At 38.6% G+C, this 20,336-nt stretch overlaps 1 protein-coding gene across 4 annotated transcripts in view; it reads right to left on the bottom strand.

Moving 5' to 3' along the window:
- Positions 1-20,336, bottom strand: part of TMED8 (transmembrane p24 trafficking protein family member 8) — a 34,287-nt gene that overhangs the window by 8,543 nt on the left and 5,408 nt on the right. For 3 of the 4 annotated variants that reach the window (XM_054567217.1, XM_054567219.1, XM_054567218.1), the window contains exons 2-4: positions 6,816-6,897; positions 1,953-2,082; positions 80-206 (exon numbers count right to left, since the gene is read on the bottom strand). In XM_054567217.1, coding sequence (XP_054423192.1) covers positions 80-206; positions 1,953-2,082; positions 6,816-6,897 — 339 coding nt within the window. Of the gene's footprint in view, positions 1-79; positions 207-1,952; positions 2,083-6,815; positions 6,898-20,336 lie in introns of those variants that run through there. The other variant, XM_054567220.1, reaches the window with a different exon arrangement.

The raw sequence follows: 20,336 nt of genomic DNA, 5'->3' as shown, positions 1-20,336 counted from the left end.
TTTCATCTCTCTGCCTGCCTTTCTTTTAAGTACCCAGTGGAAACAGAAAAACCACCTTCCATACTCCCAAAGGTCTCACCTTTCCTGTGGTCCCCCAGAAGGTCTGCAGATTCCAAATCAGCTGAAAGAATATCTACAGCTCCTGTGTGCTCAGACTGGATCATAACGATGTCCCCAGATCTCTGTGGAGCTTGATACTTGGCCATCTGCACAACAGAATTCCGGTTAGAGGACATATGAGAGTGGCAGATTCCAATTAGCCTCTTTCCAAAGGAAGGCTGCCCACCCTGCCCTATTACCTCCACTCTCCCAACTCTAAGCCTAAAGTGCTATTCATCATTTCCTTTCTTTCCTCTGGGGACAGGTTGCTAAGAAATTCTAACTATTTTAATGCCACCAAAATGTTCCCTAATTTAAAGATACTTTCTTCTTCTCTCCTACCTTTTGCAACTTTCCTACTCAAGACACGTTATAAAATCCTTGCCCACAAATGTCTTCAAAGCTTGCTACTGACTTTGGCATCAGCAGTGTTTCTGGGCCATGTCTTGGTCTCCCCTCCCGCACTGTACCACCCTGCAGCTCACTCATGACAGCTCTTGCACCCAAGGTTTAGCTCAGCTCCCACTCTGCCACACAATCCTCCTGCTACAGTTCCCATTCCAAGGTTATTTCCAGACCGCTGTCAATCAATTCACCAAAGCACTGCAGAGAGAGAACCCAGTTTATTGTCTCTCTCTCATCCACGGCTCACCTTAGACACCTTATCCCATTGGCTGTCTCAGCCACTATCATGTTCTATAAATGATTATAATTTCCCCTTAGACCAGTCCCAGGACTGGCATTTAGACAGTATATTTGTTGTCAGACATCTAACCTACAAGGAAGAGTACAAACGTCATTCAATACTCAAAGCCCTGGACAACGCATGGCAGGAGCCTGCGATCTCTCCATAGTGGGTCTCCCTTCAAATCACTTGGATTAGCGTTCCCCTGTTATATGGTATTATGCCTTAATTTTCTGCTCCTTCTCCTACCAGTCGGCAGGCAAGTCAAGAAGTACACCTGCTGGCAACACGGGAAAGCTCGTGATTGAGACAGCGCTCCAGTTTAAGAGACCAGAATTATATTTGCAAGAAAGAAAGAAATTTTGTAATCCTCCCAGATTATATCCTCATACTACCTGTTTCTGGAGAGTAAGTCTTTCAGTTCTTAATTCCATTGCTAAATGAGGTGAATCAGACTGTTGTTAACTTGCTTAACTGAGTCCTTCCTTTTGCAGAAGGATAAACAAAGGATTTAGCTTGTAGCTTATTAATTACATAGTCTTAGTAAAGTCATTAACAGCTCTTAGCCTCAGTTTCCTCATCTGTAAAATGGGGACACAATGGTACCTGTCTCACAGGGTTGTTCTCAGGAGTAAATGCAGTTTTGTGGATAAAATGGTTTATAAACTCTAATGCATTATATGATTGTAGTTATGTTTTCCATTGTCTTTACTGACACTAATACCATTTGTTATTATGATATATATGTTAATAATGATACAAACAACCCATTCTTCCACAGCAGGGAGACCACTGCTGTCGATACCATTTTCGTGGAATCTTTACCATAAATGCTGAGTAGACCTATCACAAGAAAAGTGACACTAAAACACAGTCCCATGGTTTCAGCCTTCTCACACTGGGACGATCTTAGACAATATATAAACATTCATTCTAATGCTCCATTTTTAAACTAGACACCTACTGGGTGCTAGCACAGGGATGGGCCCTGTGGGAGGCACACTGGATCATTCTCCAAATAATTAAAAACGAGATGCCTGAAGGCAGCAGAGAGAAGGCTGCGAACCACTCTCCCCGGGCTTTCTAATTCCGACCCGTCCATATGTAGCTAAACTCTGGTGCCATAAACTCCTCCTTTTCAAAGAGAGAATGAGAATATGTTCCCCACCTTGTTGAGGACCTGGGCCTGGTCTGTAGGCTGCAATTCCTGCCCCACCAAGGCCTGAGACTCCAAGGCACTGGCTGCTTTCCGTGGCTCTTCCGTAGCATCCTCCTTCCCCGGAGATACCATCTGTGGCCTCTCAGAGGAAGACAGCAGGTCAGTTCAAGGACTCTTTTTAAAAAGGCACAATAGCCCTGGAGAAACTCAGAAATAAAACAACCTTCAAAGGACACACCCCACAGCCTCTGCTTTCCTCTGGCATTCAGGTCTCTCAGGTCTACTGTCAATTTAGGAGACCACTGTCCAGGGCTGAACTGGCCCTCAAGTAGGTGGTGACCATATATGAGGGCCCACGGACTGATGAAGCCACATCCCAGGCTCCAAGAACCATGGTCCATGCATAGCTCAGTCATCTGAGGTAGACGGCAGGTCTGATTTTACTCCTCACTCTGAGACCCATGCCGTTTGTTCTGCACAGAATTTCAACAAGAGTTAGACTCCCAGGACACATAAAACCACTGGTTAGAAGCAAAGAAACTGCTCAGCAAAACAAAGGAAGCACAAACTGATTAGCAAGGCAACCCCTGTCAACAGTTACCCCAGAGCAGTCAGTCTTTCAGCATTTCCATTTCACACCCTACCTTCTACAGCCCTGTCCAGGGTTTCCACGTTGCACCCAATTCACTGGGTGACTTTAAAAGGTAATCACTTTCTTTCCTCTTTAAGCACCTTAACCTTCTATCCCAGTGGCTTAAACCACATCTATCTGAGTAGCTGATTTTAAAGAAGCAAGGTAATAATTATGCTCTCTTCCATTTCCCTTGCCTTCCAGAGACTGGAAAGCGCTTGAAGTGACAGGACTGGAGCCCAATACCCAGGTCTCTTGGGAATCTGTTTCCAACAAAAGGTGGCATGGATGGATTCTTTAGAGCGGCGGCTATCGAAGTCTTGTCAGAGACCCAGGGACCTTAAAGCTCTTTCAGGGGAGTCTGTGAAGTCAAAATGTTTTCAAAATAATTCTAAAATATCATTTGTCTTCTTTCATTTTCATCTTCTCAAGAGTATACAGTGGAGTTTTCCAGAGACTATACGTGCTATTGCAACACAGTGAATGCAAAAGCAGATCTGAGAACCCAATTGCCTTTTGTTAAGGTGTTTAAAGAATTTACAACATCTCTCTTCTCTCTAAATTATTTTTGCTTTAAAAAATTGTTTTTCATTAAAAACATGTTATTTATATTAATGTAATGAGTCTGTTATTATTCTAAATGAATCAATAACAATTTTTTTAATTTTTCAGTTTTAATTAATATAGTAAACATTGATAGACATAACCCACATAGGTAAAAATTCTTTGGGGTGTAAAGGTTTGAGGAGTGCTGGTTTAGGGCATTATCTCCTCAAAAACAGAGTGCTTATTTTGGAGTTTGTCAGTTTCCTTCTTTCTCTTTCTTTTCTTTTTCTTTCTTTCTAACACAAACAAGAAAAACCTTCTAGCTTATAAATTATCTCCTCTTTAGATAAAACAGAACCACCTTTTGGAATAACCAAGTCACTCCAACCTACCTCACAGCAAACAAAAGGTAGTTACTATGAAAATTGATAGTAACCGTGGGAGACTGTTGGTTTTTATGGGTTTGCTCAGGTAATCCTGTGTAAATTGTTAGTTAATCTATGTTGTGAGCCTATTTTTCCCTCTAGCCCAGAAATTAAAGTTCAGTGTTGTTCCTCGAAACTATTTATTATTATCTCTCTCACTCTTAGGTGAGCTTGAAGGCAAAAACTTGGCCTTGTCCCCTCTGTTTGCACAGTATCTACAGCCAGGCCTGTCGCATGGAACCCTAAAACCCTTCGCACTCTGACCCCACCTCCCCTCGGATGATCTCATCTCGCCTTGCCCAGCCCACTCCAGGCACAGGGACCTCTGAATCTCTTAGGGATCCTCAAACAGCTCGAGCACTCTTCCGCTTGAGGGTTTTTGCACCTGCTGCCACCTCTGCCTAAAATCTCTTCCCCCAGTGACCTTCTGGCTTCCTTCCTTCAGGTTCGGGAGGCTTCCCAGATGTCTGCATATAATAAATACCGTCCCCCCCTCCCTGGCCCTATCTCTCTTTACACCTTCCTCGCTTCACTTTTCTTCACTGCACTCATTACTGCCTGGCATAGTATGTACTATATTTTGTTGATTGCAAGCTGCATATTTGTTTTCAGATTTTAATACAACTGAAATACGGGATGTCCTAAAACACTGGTGGTGTCTTCAAATGGCCTGGGGCCTGGACTGACGTCGTGTGCTTCCCCAGGAGATTTGCATTTGCTTCTGCCGGAGCTCGGGAGTGCTACCAGCAGAGTAGAACTTGAAGTTCTGTTGAAGGGTTTTGTTTAGACCACACTGGGAGAGTGAGTTTAGAAAACAAGCTGGTGACTAGACTTGTGGTTCAGATTCTCAGGAGACATATTTTGCCCTGCCCTCATACAGTGCAAGGTTGAGACCCTCCAGTTTCCTTGTTGTCCTCTGCTGTAGAGAGGGATTTTTTCCTTGTTTATCTTTTCACTGAAGGTGCAGGCTTTTGTTGAACCAAAGCTCCATGTGGAGAGTCTCTTATTAGATTCACTATCTTGGGCATTCTTTTATTACTTGCTCGTACATAAAATAGCAGTTCATCTTACCATTGATGGCAACTTAGATTCTATGAAATACAATATATATTTATTTTCTGTTTCCTCCCTCACTAGAATGTAAGCTCCATGAAACCAGGGACTTGGATTGCTTGTTCATTTTTTTTTTCTTTATCAGTTTTGGTTTTTGTATTTTTTTTTTCCATTACCATTTAGTCCCCTTATTCATCGCCCCTTCCCCCACCAGCTTGTTCATTTGTGGCATCTTCAGTGCCTGGAAGAGTGCTAGGTACAGGGCAGGCTCTCAGTAAATATCTGCTGAATGAATAAATAGTAGACACCCACTCATTATTTGTTGAATAAATAAATGAATGAATGAATTTTTGTTTGGGAACAAAGGAGGAATATTTGGAATGTAAGAATACAACAGCTAATCTGACCATTTGCCTGCCCTTACCATGTATGGCATCTAAAAGTGAGTCTCTTTTTTGTCTTTCTGCATGTTACTTTGCACAAATATGGCTCTACTTATTAAAAAATGTGTTACACAGGACAAACAACAGCCACATAAATTTAATATTCACATTAGCATTTTATGCTCTGAAGAATCAGCAAAGGGCATTTTCAGAAAGATAAACTGCAAATCACTTGATGCCAATGATAAACCACGTCAAGGAAACACTCCCAGTGCAAGGCTCTGGTCAGGCTGACCCAGAACAGGGACGCCATTCCACAGGGAGGGGCCCGCAGCCAGGCTCACTGGAACGGACAGACAGTTGTGCCGTTTCCGTTTCCAATATATATAAGACACAAGTACGGTACTAAACTTCACACGCTAAATGTCACAATCGCTGGGTTTTCTTTCTTCACACACTAGATTTTAGAAACAAGACTTTAAAATGAAATCTCTTTCTGAGAATGTTCTATACAAGTAATCCTCATTCCAAAAAAATGTATTTATTCTTAGAGGGAAAAATCAGTTCTGTGCCAAAACCTATCCCCCAAAGATCCTTCAAATCAACAGAAAAAGGGTGGTGGCAGAAAGATGGGAAGTTCTCCTCAGGGGACTGATGAGAACATGAACTGTCTCAGATCATCAAAGCCTTCGGGAGACCGTGTCTTCTAAAAGGAGTGTTATATATAGTAACCTAGTAGCTCTAAGCAGAGAACTCAAAACTCCTCTACTGCTACTTATGAGAATAAGCTTTAGAGTTAAACAAACCCAAAGCTGGGTAAACTTGGGCAAATAACTGAATTCACTGTGTGATTTTCTTCATCTTAAAAAAAAAAAAGGTATACTTGTTTAATGAGGGTTGTTATGAGAATTAAATGATAACATAGTTTAACACCTGGAATAGTATTGAGCAAATATAAATATTCAATAAAAAGTAATAATTTTATTATTATTACAGAGAAACATTCAATCAAGTGTGGCTTATATTATTATCACCAACTATATTAATCATTATCTTTCATCATCTGAATTCTGGGGGGGAAGAGTTTTATTTCATATACAAAGATAAGGAGAAAGAACTTTTATTCAAGATGTAACAGATTTAAAAATATCTTGACCTTCTCTCACTGTTAATTTTGTGTGAGACTTAGGAACCACATGTTCTGCCTGACATTGTACCATTCCCTGATCAGTGGGACTACCATGTCCACTAGCTCAGGGTTCTCCAAAATAGTTTTTCATTAATTGTTCCATAATGTTTTATGTATGGCTCAGTACAAGTCTCCCCTTTCTCCTGTATACTCTGATATCACTGATGGTGGGGATTGAGCTGGACAGGGAGGGAAATTTAAGAATGATAATTTGAAGGTCATCATAATGGTTTAACCTGAAAGTTACATAATAAAAAACTACCTCCAATTGTGTGTGTGTGTATGCACACACACACACATACACTTTGTAAGAACAGAAATCAAACACATGTTCTCTTGAAAGTCCACCTGAGATCCATTTTGAATGTCTTCACATTTGAACCTAGTCTTCAGAACATAAAGATGCTACACTATTTGTTACAGTTTTATTCTCTGAAAGTAAAAGAAAATTTTACAACTTGAAATAGATCTGACACTGCCCCTAAATACACTTAAAGGTTGATCATTTAATGGCAAAAACCATTCATACCTTTCACTACAACTTGTCTTCCCCCTTAAAGTTGCTGCCTACTTCTCTCACCAATTCCCTCTCTCGGAATAAAAATGCTCTAGAAGCATTTTATCCAAAGCAGTCGTTGTTCCTACCTATAGGGTGAGGGATGGGGCTCCGGATCAGAGGCAGAAGCCGCTGGAGAGGTGACCTTGGTATTTTCTACATCTTCATTCTCTAGAAAATCATGGAAAGAAAAAGTCAATATCTAAGAGGGAACACAATCATAATTATCTTGTATCGTTTTTAAAAATCTGGCAGGCCCTGGCCAGTGTGGCCCAGTTGGCTGGAGCGTCATCTCATAACCCAAAAGGTCATAGGTAAAATTCGCAGTTGTGGTGCACACAAGAGGCACTGATCGATGTTTCTCTCTCACATCGATGTTTCTCTCTCACATCGATGTTTCTCTCCCACTCTCTCTCCCTGCCTCCCCCTCTCTAAGCATGTCTTTGGATGAGGATAAAAAATAATAATAAATAATAAATAATAAAATAAGTAAAAAAGTTAAATAATCTGGCAGTTTCAAACAACATTCCCTTTCCAAAAATATTCTGGGCATAAACTTTATACTCTGGGAGGCCCAGTACAAAATTATTCAAGTTATCACATCCAAGTATTCTCAGATAACCCATTTATTTTTTAAAAAATTCATTTTCCAAAAGAAGTCCCCACAGAATCAATCCTAATTCAGGAATCATTATTTCTTGGAAAACAGATGATTAAATTAGGCAGAAAATACAGGGCAGAGTGAGATGTAGGATAAAACGAACTGGAGTTCAGGGCCAAAGTACAGAATGCCACCTCTCTATTCAGTAAGCTCAGATCGCTGTATCAAAAATCAGGTAAAAGATTTTTGTGATTTCATTCATTTACTCACTCATTTACCAATGACTTACTGAATACTGTTAAATGCCTTCAAGGAGTATGTAGGTGAAATGCATAATGTGGGCTATGTCCCCAAGTTTACAGAGAGCCTATGGCTGGCATTGTCATTACCATTTTGCAGGTATGGAAAATAAGGCATAGAGACAGGACCCAAACCCAGGCAGTCAGCCTCACAACCATTAGAAGCTGCTTAGTTTTGTGGTTTATTCATTTAGCCTTTTCTTGAGCACTCAGATAACCATATGGTTCAGTGCGTATTTAGATACTCCTGGTTTAACTGCCTCTAGCTAAGACAGCAAGAAACTGAAGCCCAAAGTTCACTTCTTAATTCAAAATAACTTACTGAAGTACACCTCAAATGTTGGAAGTTTCAGAGTTTTGTAAAAATGCAAATGACAGACAAATTTTTGCAATCCAATTTTAATCTAGTCTCATTTTTTTTGTATGTAAATAAGATCTATTTTTCATCAATTCACACTCTCAGAGATAGAAAACCCTTAGAGCTTATGCCACACAATTTTCCTCTTGTAAGTTAAGAGAACATATATATATAATCCTCGTCTGAGGACACTTTTTTCATTGCTTTGAGAGAGAGAGGAAGGGAGAGAAACAACGCGAGAGAGAAGCATCATTTGGTTGCCTCCCGGACGCACTCAGACAGGGGCATCAAACCCGCAACCTAGGTATGTGCCCTGACCAGGAATCAAACCCCCACCTCTGGGTTATGGGATGACACTCCAACCAGTTGAGCCACACCAGCTGGAGCAAAAAAATATATATTAGTCTCTGCCACTGGTTCCTGGCACAGAAGTCCTCAAACCCTTATAATTTCCTAAGTGATAAGTGCACTAGGAACATCTTTTGTTCTAATATTTGGTCTCTGACCCTAGTTGCTGACACAGAGTTGCTAGATCCCTAGGAACTTCCTGGGTGATATAAATGATTTTTGCTCTTGAGGTGATTCTGGGTCGGCTCCTGGAAGGGGACTGGTCACGAGATAGACCTAGCCATGCTTAGAGCTTGGGATTTTCAGCCCTACCCTCCATTCTCCGGAGAAGGGAGAGGTACTGGAAATGAAGTTAATGTTCAGTCATTGTGCCTATGTGACGAAGTCCCCATAAAAATCCAAAAGTACAGGATTCAGAGAGCTTCAAGTTGGTGAACACACCCATACACTGCGTGAGTGACTTGCCCCAGCTCCGCGGAGACAGAAGCTTCTGAGCTCTGGACCCTCCCAGACCTCTCCCTCTGTATCTCTTCATCTGAATGTTCATCTGTATCCTTTACCACAGCCTTTGATAAGCTGGCAAACATGTTTCCCTGAGTTCTGTGAATCGTTCTAACACATAATCAAATCTAAGAGGTGGGTCCATTTGTGGCCAAGTAGGGCAGAAGTTGTGGTAGCCTGGGGACCCAACTACCTTCACACTGACATCTGAAGTGGGACTGGGGGGCAGTCCTGTGGGACTGAGCCTATGTCCAGGTAGTGTCATAACTGAATTAAATTACAGACACCCAGCTGGTGCTGCAGAACTGCTTGGTGTGGGTGAAAAAACCCACACTTTCGGTATGAGAGAGTTGTGAGTGTGGTGGTGGCGTGAGAGTAAAGGAGAGACACGCAGGGGAAGAACTAAGTTTTAATTTACACATTTCAACAAAAGACCTGAGTCTAAGACAATGGTCAGATGTGTCCCCAGTCTCTGCCACTCTGTGAAGAGGCCCTTTCCAGTGAGCAATAATGTGAACAGAAAGTTCTTCCCTATGTTGACCCAAGTAAAATCTGCTTCCTAATAAATTCTGCAATTGGATCACTCCTTCCCACCATGCCCTTTCAAATATTTATGGCCTGTTATCACATTCCCTGCGGGTTCCTTCCCAGGCTGACCATCTCCAGCTCTCTCAATCATCCCTCAAATGGCCTCAGACCACGCTGGCCTCATTTAGGGTTCCACTTTGTCCCATTTCAAGGTAAGGACTTAACACAGGCAACTTTTTCAGATGTGTTTGAATCCATGCAGAGTACACTGAAAGAGTACTCTCTTAATAAGGACACAGTATTTTTTTCACATAATATTTTAACGGGGCACTTGACTGTTCTAGATGAAAACTTACACTATTGACCTAAATAAGTTAATCAGGATCTCCAGGACTTATAATTAGAAGCCCAGTCTCTCTTATGTCCTATTTTTGACACAGATTTGTGGAAGATAATTGGGTTTTAACTTAAATGCAAGACTTTACATATCCATATTGTTTATTTCAAGTTAACTTTTTGAAATTATACTAATATGTGCTCTGCTATTTGTAGAACAAATTAAATACAAATAAGAAAATATCTCCCACTTATCCTTACAGGCTTTACTATACAAATAATCCATTATTCAGTGTAGAAAAAAATCAGGAAACACAAATAAGCAAAAACAAAACAAAAAACCCTACTACCATCTCACTAGCCCAAAATAACCACTGTTAACATTTTTATGCACTTCCTTTCAGAAATATATTTATGTACTCTTAAGTATATACATGCATGTGCATACATATATTTTCCCCTATCCCCAGCCATTAGCTTTGTGTGAGGCACAGAGCCCACAGGTTCTACTGGACATACTGTACCGCGAGGTGATCAGTTGAACTATGATACCCACTAGCTCAGGATTATCCAAAATACAGCTTTCATTAATTATTCATTAATGTTTTATAGTTTCCACTCATTCTAGGACTCAAAAAAAATGTATATATTTCTGAAAGGGCATTCACCAAATAGTATTCAACATTATTCATGAACATTTTTCAGGATCCAGATGCTACATATTATCCCATAGGCTATACCAGAATTTCTTAAACCAATCCCCAAGCCTGTGTTGTTAAAGCTAGATACTGTGTCAAATCTTTCACCATTATAGACAATGATGTTATGTTAGAGGTATCTACAACTCTTTCTTAAGAACGTCCCCTGCAAACAGCTTTGGAAGGGGCAGGCCCTGTGACCAAGGTGCACTATGCTAGTCATAGTTCATTTATTGGTTTTGGGTGAACACCTGCCCGAAAGTCAGTCCAATTCTCTTCCAAAATCTAGAGTTCATATCAGAGACCAAAACAGACTAAAAAGCCTCAGTGAGGTCAGGGGGTGGGCCCGCCATCTGAAGAAGTCTTCACAGGCCACGTAAAAGCAGATGACTAAGCAGAGAAGACAACCGTCAGAGACAGGAAAACGGTGCATTCAAGCAAAGAGAAGAAACAAGAAACTGTGGTGTCCGGGGGAAAACAGGCGCAGAGTCTCTCTGAATACGTTCTAATTCCCATGCAGTCCAACTGTGCTTCCTCCAAATTGGATTCTGTACAATTCCTTTATGTTCTTTTTACTTTTTACTGTGAAATATATCATACATATGGAACAGTGCATGAAAAGCAGACACAGAACTAAAAGTGTTAATAAAACCAAGAACTGTGTGTACTCACTAAAGAAGATAATTATTAGCACTTCAGAAGTCCCTTGCATAATGCCTCTTCCCAATCATATCTTCTCCCATTCTGAATTTTGAGTAAATTATTCCCTTTATATATTTTAATTACATTAATTGCTACTGTGTAAAAATGTTATTTTAGAAAATTTTGGATATGAACAAAATTAGAGACTAGACTCATGTACCCATTACCTATCTTCTCATCATCTTACATCTTGTTTCATCTAGCCCCACCTCCTTGTCCTGCTACCATACACACAGACATCATTATATCCATTTAGAATATATCTCTAAATGAAAAGACTTTCAGCATAGGTACAATATCATCATCACTCCTACAAAATGGGCAAGTCCATAACATCATTTAAAGGTCAGTCAGTGTTCAAATTTCTCTGCTTGTTTCAAAGATTTTTTTTTTAACAGCTGGTTTGTTTCAATCAGGATCCAAATAAGGTTCACATACTAAATTTAGCTTATATGGATCTTAAGTCTCTTAATCTATACCTATCTTTACCTCATTGTTTTTCACACGTTTGTTGAAATAAAAAGATCATGTGACATACAGATTTTCCCATATTCTGATTTTGGCTGATTACATTTTCATGGTGTCACTTTAATAGATTCTTCTATCCCCTGCATTACCTGTAAAATGGTCATACTATCTATGACCACTAGCTGTGCCATACAGTAGCTACTAGCACATGTGCTTAAATTTAATTAAAATTAAATAAAATGTTAAACTCAGTCCCCCAGTCTCACTAGCCACACTTCAAGTACTCAAAAGTCACAAGTTGCTAGTGGCTACTGTACTACACAGCACATTTAAACAGATTAAACATTTTTAATCATCAAAGAAAATTCTATCGGACAGTGTTGACCTTAAGGCTTGACTAGATTCAGGTTCAGTTTTGTTCTCACAAGACCATTATAGACATGACCTTGCCAAATGGCTCAGTTCATTGGAGCATCATCCCGTATACCAAAGGGTTGCAGAGATTTGATTCCTGGTCAGGGCACACACCTAGTTTGTGGGTTCAATCCCAGGTCAGGGCACATAAACAAGACAACCAATTGATGTTTCTCTCTCTCCCCTGCCCACCTCTTCTCTCTCTAAAATCAATAATAAAAATATCCTTGGGTGAGTATTAAAAACAAAAACCCACAAACATTTTTGTTTTGTTAGTAAAACAAACAAAACACCATGCCAGTTCAGTGTGTATAGGTAAGTGCAGAGATGAACCAAGGGTCCATCAACGTAACTCCACACTCATCAAATTCCTATCAAGTGCCTGGCCCCACGGTACGTACTGGAAATAATGCACTAAAGCAGACACAGTTCTGGCCTTCACGAAGCTTTCAGTCTAGCAGGGAAGACTGTGAAGGGCCTTTGTCTCACAGGTGATGAAGAATTTTAAGCAAGGAAATGACCTGATATTTTATTCTTTAGTAGCATTCAATGGGCAGCTGCTGGTAGGATGAATTTTTATCAGATCAGATTGGAGGTCTCTGTAGAAGTTCACGTGAGAGACAATGAGGATCTAATAGTGATAGCTGAGGCATAGAGGACTTGAGTAGAAAATAATTAGGTGGACAAATTTGTAGTATGCTCAGCCTGGCTCCTTGTAACCCTTATTTTCTTTATGAAATGTTCACAAACCATCTGTGACATATTCTAGAACTTTGCTGAGAAGTTGTATCAAGTTTAATGGTTTACAGATCCTGGATTCTAATCTCTCTTCCGCTTTAGGATAGTTGGTACATAGGTTCGTTTCAAGCCCCTGACATTTCTCGAAGATGACACACAACTACATTTGCAGGTTCTTTCAGGGCCTGGAGGTAAGTAGCCATCTTGGCTCTCAAATACTCAACCTTCTCCTCTTGGGGAAGGACTGACTTTGTAAATACTACACAATGAAACTCAGAACGGATGATCCTTCTTCAGCCCCAGGAAGTTGGGAAATAGGCACATGACCTAAAATATTCCCACCAAGAATTTGAAACAGGAGTGGTACAAAGGAGAGAAGCCATCTAGTGTCAGCCAAAGAGCCCTTACCAAACTGTTGCTGCTTAACCTCTAGAATCTACTCAGTTTTCCTTTTCTAACAATTTCTATTTCCTCCTATATCCTTCAATAATCCTCTGTTTATTGCAGCCAGAATCAGTTCAGTTGGCTATAACCAAGAACTCTGACCTAAATACCCAAATAGAATTTGCCAGGGTCCAGAAAGCTAAACTTAAAATAGCTAAATGTCCTATCTTCATTCTGATCACCATTAATACTATAACCAAGGCATAGTGACGACTTACTATGTGCCAATTACTTTCTAGCATTTTGCAGGCATCACCTCATTGAATTTTTACTGAATCTCACTAAATTGCATAATCATTGAAGTTTATGCTATTATTAGTTCCTTTTGATAGTTCAAGAAATTGTGGCTCAGCAAAATCAAGTAACTTGCCCTAGATAGCCAGCAAATAGGAATAGAAGTGGTATGAACTCAGGCAGGCCAAGTCCAAAGCTAGCATTCTTAATATCTACATTACACACTGACTCCTCTTTAAATCTTTTACTGTGAAATATAACAAACATATAGAAAAGTACCCAAAAATGTGCTACTCAATAAGTTATCACAGGCAAACATTTATGATATATAACTACAGTCTATGCCAAGAAATATAATGTCCCTAGCACTCCAAAAGCCCCATTCATGACCCTCCCAATCATTAGCCTCTGCCTTCCTCCTAGCCATTATCCTAACTGGTGGGAATCATTTTCTTGCATTTCTTTATAGTTCTAAATATGCATTTCTAAATAGTGTTAATTCATTCTGCCTGTTTTCTGAACACTATATAAAAGAAAATGATACAGAATGTTTTAAGTCTAGCTTCTTTCACTCAACATTGTTTTAAAGATTCATCCATGTTGGTGTGGGTGAGTTAGTTGGTTTTCATTGCTGCACAAATCCCAAGACGATACCATAATTTATCAATATACTGTTGATGAAATGTGGCTTATTTCTCACTTGGGACTATTATTAATAATGTTGCTATGAATAGTCTTGCACATGTCCCTTGGTACACATGCACACGCATTTAATGTTGGATACAAACCTAGAAATAGAATGGTTAAATCACAGAAATGTGAATGATAAACTGTGGTAGGTAATGCCAAACTATTTCCCAAAGGTGTTGTGTCAAATATGTGTTCCTGCTAGCAGTGAGGAGCTTTCCCACTACTCTGTATGCTCTCCGATACTTGCTCATATTAATATTTTTTATCTGGGCCATTCTGGTGGGTATAAACTCATTTAGTTTGCATATCACTGATGACTTAGCATGCCTCTTGCCATAGAAATCCTCTTTTGTAAAGTGCCTGATCAAGTCCCTTGCCTATTTTACTACTGGATTTTTCTTATTCAAATGATTCCTTTTATTTTTTTAATTTTTATTTACTCATTTTAGAGAGAAAAACATCGATTTGTTATTCCATTTGTTTATGCTTTCATTAGTTGAATCTTGTATGTGCCCTCTTCAGGGATCAAACCTGCAACCTTGGCAGGTTGGAATGATGTTCTAACCAACAAAGCTACCTAGCCAGGGCCTGGTCAAATGATTCTTTACTGAAGTATTTTCCTACGTATTTAATTGTTCTCAACCTGATGGGCATTCCCCACACCACCATTGATGTCATCTATGTTATAAGGGTGGCAGCCATCAGCATTGCAGCCCACAGACAAGACAGTCCCCAGGATCTCTTTAATGGTTCCACGGAGCTCTCTAGTTAAAGACTGGTACCACGTTAATCTGGCAATGTTGACAATCTCATCAAAACTGAATTTCCTCAGTATTTAATTTAATGTTTTTCTGCTTCTTTCTGTCTCTTGGCAGTTCCTTCAGGGTTTGAGGATGAGGATGAGGCAGAAGATACACCTCAATCTGGATTTGTTTTCTCTATATGGTCAGTTTCACTGTAATTCTCAGACCCTTCCAATCACTGGTCGCCTTGGTTATGTCATCATCATCCTGTTTCAGAGACAGACCCAGGGGGCTGATCTCAGGAGCCAGAGCAGGTACAGCTCCGACTTCCCTACCTGCGTATCTTAGGTGTATGCCTTTGATGGGGTCGAATTTAAGCATCATGATGGAGGCTGGAATCAGATGAACCTGGATTAGGGACGAATGAAAAAAGCTGCACCTTGGCCTCCTCTGAGATAAAAGACAAAAGCTGGATTGTCTTTTTATTTTTAGGAGTTTTGGAAACGAACCTTTTGTCAACTATATGTGTTTGTCAACCTGCTTCCACTCTGTAGTTTACCTATTCCCTCTTTTAATGGTATTCTTTGATGAACCAAAGTTCTTAATTTTAATATAGTGAAAATTTATCACTTTCTTTTATTAGTCTTTATGTATCCTGTTTAAGGTGTCTTTCCCTACACTGAGATCAAAATAATATTATCCCATGTTATCTATATTTAGGAGGTTATTATATTGCCTTTCACATTTTGATCTACAATCCAACTAGAGCTTGAATTTTTGCGTGTAAGGCAAGGATCATGTTTTTCTTCTTTCCTTCTCTCTTTCCTCTTAGGATATTCAACTGTTCCGGCAACATTTACCATTCTTTCCCCACTAATCTATAGTACAACCTTTGTTGCAAATCAAGGATTCTGTTTCTAGGCTTTTAACCTAGTCCTCGAGCCTATGAGACTACTGTGTAAAGCTTTAAAATGAGTCTTGATACCTGATAAAACAAATCTTTCCTTCTTGTTCTTACCAGTGTTTTTGCTATTTGTGGCCTTTCACTTCTACATATTTTTTAGAACCAGCTTGTCAAATTCCACCCAAAAAGCCCACCAAAACCTTGCTGGAATTTTTGTTGGGATTAAATTTTACCCAGAAGTAAAGTTGGGGAGAACTGACATCTTCACAATATTGAGCATCTCAATTTAAGAATATGTTACATCCTTCCATTTATTTAGGTATTCTTTAATGTATTATAATATTCTGCAGAAAGGTTTAAATACATTTTGTGAAATTTATTCCTAATTTTTTTACTATATAGTAAATATTTTAATTTTTAAAAATTTTGTTGCTGATATTTATAAATGGAATTTGGCACACTCGCTCTGTATAGAGATATGTGGCCAAACTTACTACAAGTAATTCCAATGATTTATCTGTATGGTTTTTTTGGATTCTCCAGATACATAGTCATCATCTGCAAACAACAAATTTAACAGGATTTCTTTCTAATCCTCATATAATTTTTCTTGTCTGACTATACTAGCTAGAATATCCAATAAAATAATAAATAGTAACTGGTGAGAGTGGGCACCCTTGTCTTATTCCCAATCTTAAGAGGAAAACTTTCAAATTTTATCATTAAGTTTGAAGTTGCTGGTAGGGTTTTTTGTAGATATGCGTTATCCAATAATGAAGAAGTTTCTTTTTATTCCTAGTTTGCTAAAAGTTTTGAATCATAAATAAGGGTTGAATTTTGTCATTTTTTCTGCATTTATTAAATTCATGATTTAAAAAATATTTTTTAAAGATTTTATTTATTTTTTAATCGCTTCTCGGCCTTTATGCTAAGATCAAGTGTAAAGATTTTATTTATTTTTAGAGAGAAGGGAAGGGAGAAATAGAGGATGAGAAACATCCATGTGCAAAAGACATATTGATCGGTTGCCTCTCACAAGCCCCCAACTAGTACCTGGCCATGTGCCCTGACTGGGAATTGAACCAGAGACCTTTGGGTTTACAGGCCGGTATTCAGTCCACTGAGCCACACCATCCAGGGCTAAACTGATCATCTTTATCCTCTAGTGTATTAAAATGGTGATTTACACTGACTTTTTAAAAATGTTTTATTTATTTTAGGAGAGAGGGGAAGGGAGGGAGGAAGAAGAGAGGGAAACATCAATGTATGGTTGCCTCTCACGCACCCTTACCAGGGACCTGGTCCACAGCCCAGGCATGTGCCTTGACTGGGAATTGAACTGGTGACCCTTTGGTTCGCAGGCCAGCGCTCAATCCACTGAGCCACACCAGCCAGGGCTACACTGACTTTTTTTAATGTTAAAATAACTTTTCATTCCTGGAAAAAACCAATTGGGCCATACATATTGCTGGATTTAGTTGCTAATATTTTATTGATAACTTTTTGCATCTCTGTTAATGAGTAATATTAAATTGCAATTTTCCTTTCATCTGGGATGTTTGATTCTGCCTGAAAGATTTAGTTATTCTTCTAGTGCAGGTCTGAAGGTGATTAGGCCTGTATTTGATTGTCTGAAAATATCTTTATTTCATCTTTATTCTTATAGACTCCACTGAGAAAATAAATTCTATATCAAGTTATTTTTTTTAACTGTTTTAAAGATAATCTAGCTTCCAGTATTCTTTGCAGAAATCAGCTTTTAGTCTAACCACTACTCCTTTAAAGGCAAACTGTAATTTTTCTCTGGCTACTTTTAATATTTTTCCATTTGTTTTGGATTTATAGCAGTTTTAACTTAATATATACAGACTGTAGATTTCACTGCACTGATACCGTTTGGGGGACATAGAGCTTCTTAAATCTGTAGATTGCATTAGTTTTTGAAAATTCATAGCTATTATTTCATCAGACATTGCTTATGTCCATTCTTGCTCTGAGTCCTCAGTTCTGTGACTCCAATTATACAAATATTAGACCTTCTCATCATAATCTCTATGTTGCTTATTTTTTTCCTGAATTTTCCATTGTTGCATTTTCACATATTTTCTTCTGACCTTTCTTCCAGTGCACTATTCTCCAGGTGCCATAACTTGTTGCTAAACTTATCACTTGAATTTCTTATTTTTCATTCAATTACTGAATTTCTATTTGGTTTCATTTTTATAAATTTCAATTATCTGCCAAATTTCTCAAACTTCTCTCTCCCTCAACAATAATAAATGTAATTATTTAAAAAAATTTTTTTTAATTTTTTTTTTGAGAGAAGGGAAAGGAGGGAGAAAGAGGGAGAGAAACACTGATGTGTGAGATACATCTATCAGTTGCCTCTTGCATGCCCCTAACTGGGTACCGGGCCTGCAACCCAGGCATGGGTCCTGACTGGGAATCAAACCAGTGACCCTTCGGTTCACAGGCCAGCACTCAATCCACTAAGCCACACCAGCCAGAACAATAAATATAATTATTTTTAAGTCTGTATATGATAACCCTAAAATGTACAGATCCAAAATGTATGTATAACCTGTACAGATTCAATTTTACTGTCTGTTATTTGTTTGAGTTTTGTTCACATTGTCTCTTCTTGTGCATCCAGCCACTATGCTGTGTGGCAGATATTGTTTTTGCAAAGCTGTTGTAGAAATAATTTGAAGCCTACAATGATCTTTCAGAGATTTGCCTTACTTCTTCCACATGCCCTGGAGCACAAGCACCCTGGAGTCACCTTAATCCAGTTGTATGAACTGATATGTTTCTGAAGCTGAGCTGCAGCCCTTGCAATAGCCTACTTCTAATCTACCCTTACTTCTAGAACATAGCCTTTCATTGTCTTAACCCAAAGGAAAGAGGATTCACCAGGATTCCCCTGCTTGACTGGTCCTAAACGTTAATCCGTGTTGCTTTAGTCCAGAGAGGCACTTTCACAGCCTTGTCATCCAGCCTCCCCACTCAGGAATCCAGCATATGCCCTCAGAGGAGAAAGGAGCTCCACAATGGATTCTCACCCTTGGACTTCTACCTTTATACTTCCGCCTTGACAAGGATCATAGCCTGGTAAGTTTTCATTATCCGGCTAGGTCTCTAGGATCTTCAAGTAGATGTTTATATTTCGACAATTATTTTCTAATTGTCTGCAGTGGGAGAACTGATCCCAGTCATCTAGCCTGCCATTACTCAGCAGAAACCTACATTGGCCCTTTACCTTTTCCAGTTCAAAGACAACTTAGTGAATAAAATGGAAACAAAATAGAAATTTTAAGTCTTCTTTCTGTCATTGGCTAACAGTATGAGCTTATCTAAGTAATGGTTCTATCCCACTTTGATCTATCCTGTCTCTTATATCATAATAAAGACTTCAGTAAGATTAAATTTTTAGACAGAAATAAAATTAGCATAAAAATCATGGAAGACAGTTGTTGGTTTAAAGAATAATATAAACTTAATCCCTAAGGAGATTTACAATCTGCATTTCATAAAAATTTCATCTGAGAGAAAAAAGGCCCAGAAAAGGTGAGGTCAATTCCTGAGGACCACAAAGGCAACACAGTTGTACAGAATGTCTCTAACTTACAATATAAACATAGTAAAAAAATCTAATAACATGTTTGTGTATTTTTTCTGAATAGGTAAAATATTCAAATTATTCAAGACTCAAAAAGCATAAACATATACAGTGAAAACCTTCTCCCATCTCAGTCCCCACCTCCCAAAGCAACAAATGCTATTAGGTTTTGTGTAGTCTTCCATAAATATTTTTTGCATATAAAAAGGTATGTATGTGGATACACACATATCTATTCTTTTTTGCACAAATAATGAAAATACCATACATATTACTATGCCCTTTGTTTTTACCACTTATATCTTAGACCTCTCCATAACTATATATGAAAAGCTTCCTCATTCTTTTCTATAGCTAATTAATATTTCATTCACTGGATATTCCATAATTTATCCATTTCCCTACTGATGGATGTTTATGTCCATTCTAATCTTTTACCATTACAAATAATGCTATAATAACCTTGTGTCTATGTCATTAAACAGACACATGAATAACTCTGTAAGACAAATTCCTGGAAGAAATGAATCAATGAGGGCATATATTATCATTTTGATGGATATTAAGAAATTGCCCTCTTAGCATGTATTCCAATTTACACAGCTATCAGCAATGCAATTCTATACAGATTTACCAACAGTGAGATATCAAACTATACCCAGTATGGTTATGATTTATTTTCTTATAATGAGTTAGGTTGAGCATTTTTTATACATTAACAGCCACTTAACAGATTAATGTATGCAGGAAAAAAGTGAAAAGATAATTGCTTTTAATTTTTTTAAGGTTAAAGGTATATGCTAAATTATGTAAGAACTGCTGATAAAACAACTTATAATTGGACTCAGAGAGGCAGGAAGTAAAAAAGGAGACAGAAATATCTAAGTTTATTTCCAGAAGTATATACTGTAGAAGATGCAGTCTTGTTTTGAAGAGAAAACAATTACAAACACAACTTTTTAGACTTCCTAAGTTTATTTAGTGA

The sequence above is a fragment of the Pteronotus mesoamericanus genome, unplaced genomic scaffold, assembly GCF_021234165.1.
Source record: "Pteronotus mesoamericanus isolate MK-2021 breed Mesoamerican mustached bat unplaced genomic scaffold, CSHL_Meso_final contig_182, whole genome shotgun sequence".
NCBI classification, from domain to species: Eukaryota; Metazoa; Chordata; class Mammalia; order Chiroptera; family Mormoopidae; genus Pteronotus; species Pteronotus mesoamericanus.
This window is presented reverse-complemented; position numbering and strand designations above follow the sequence as displayed.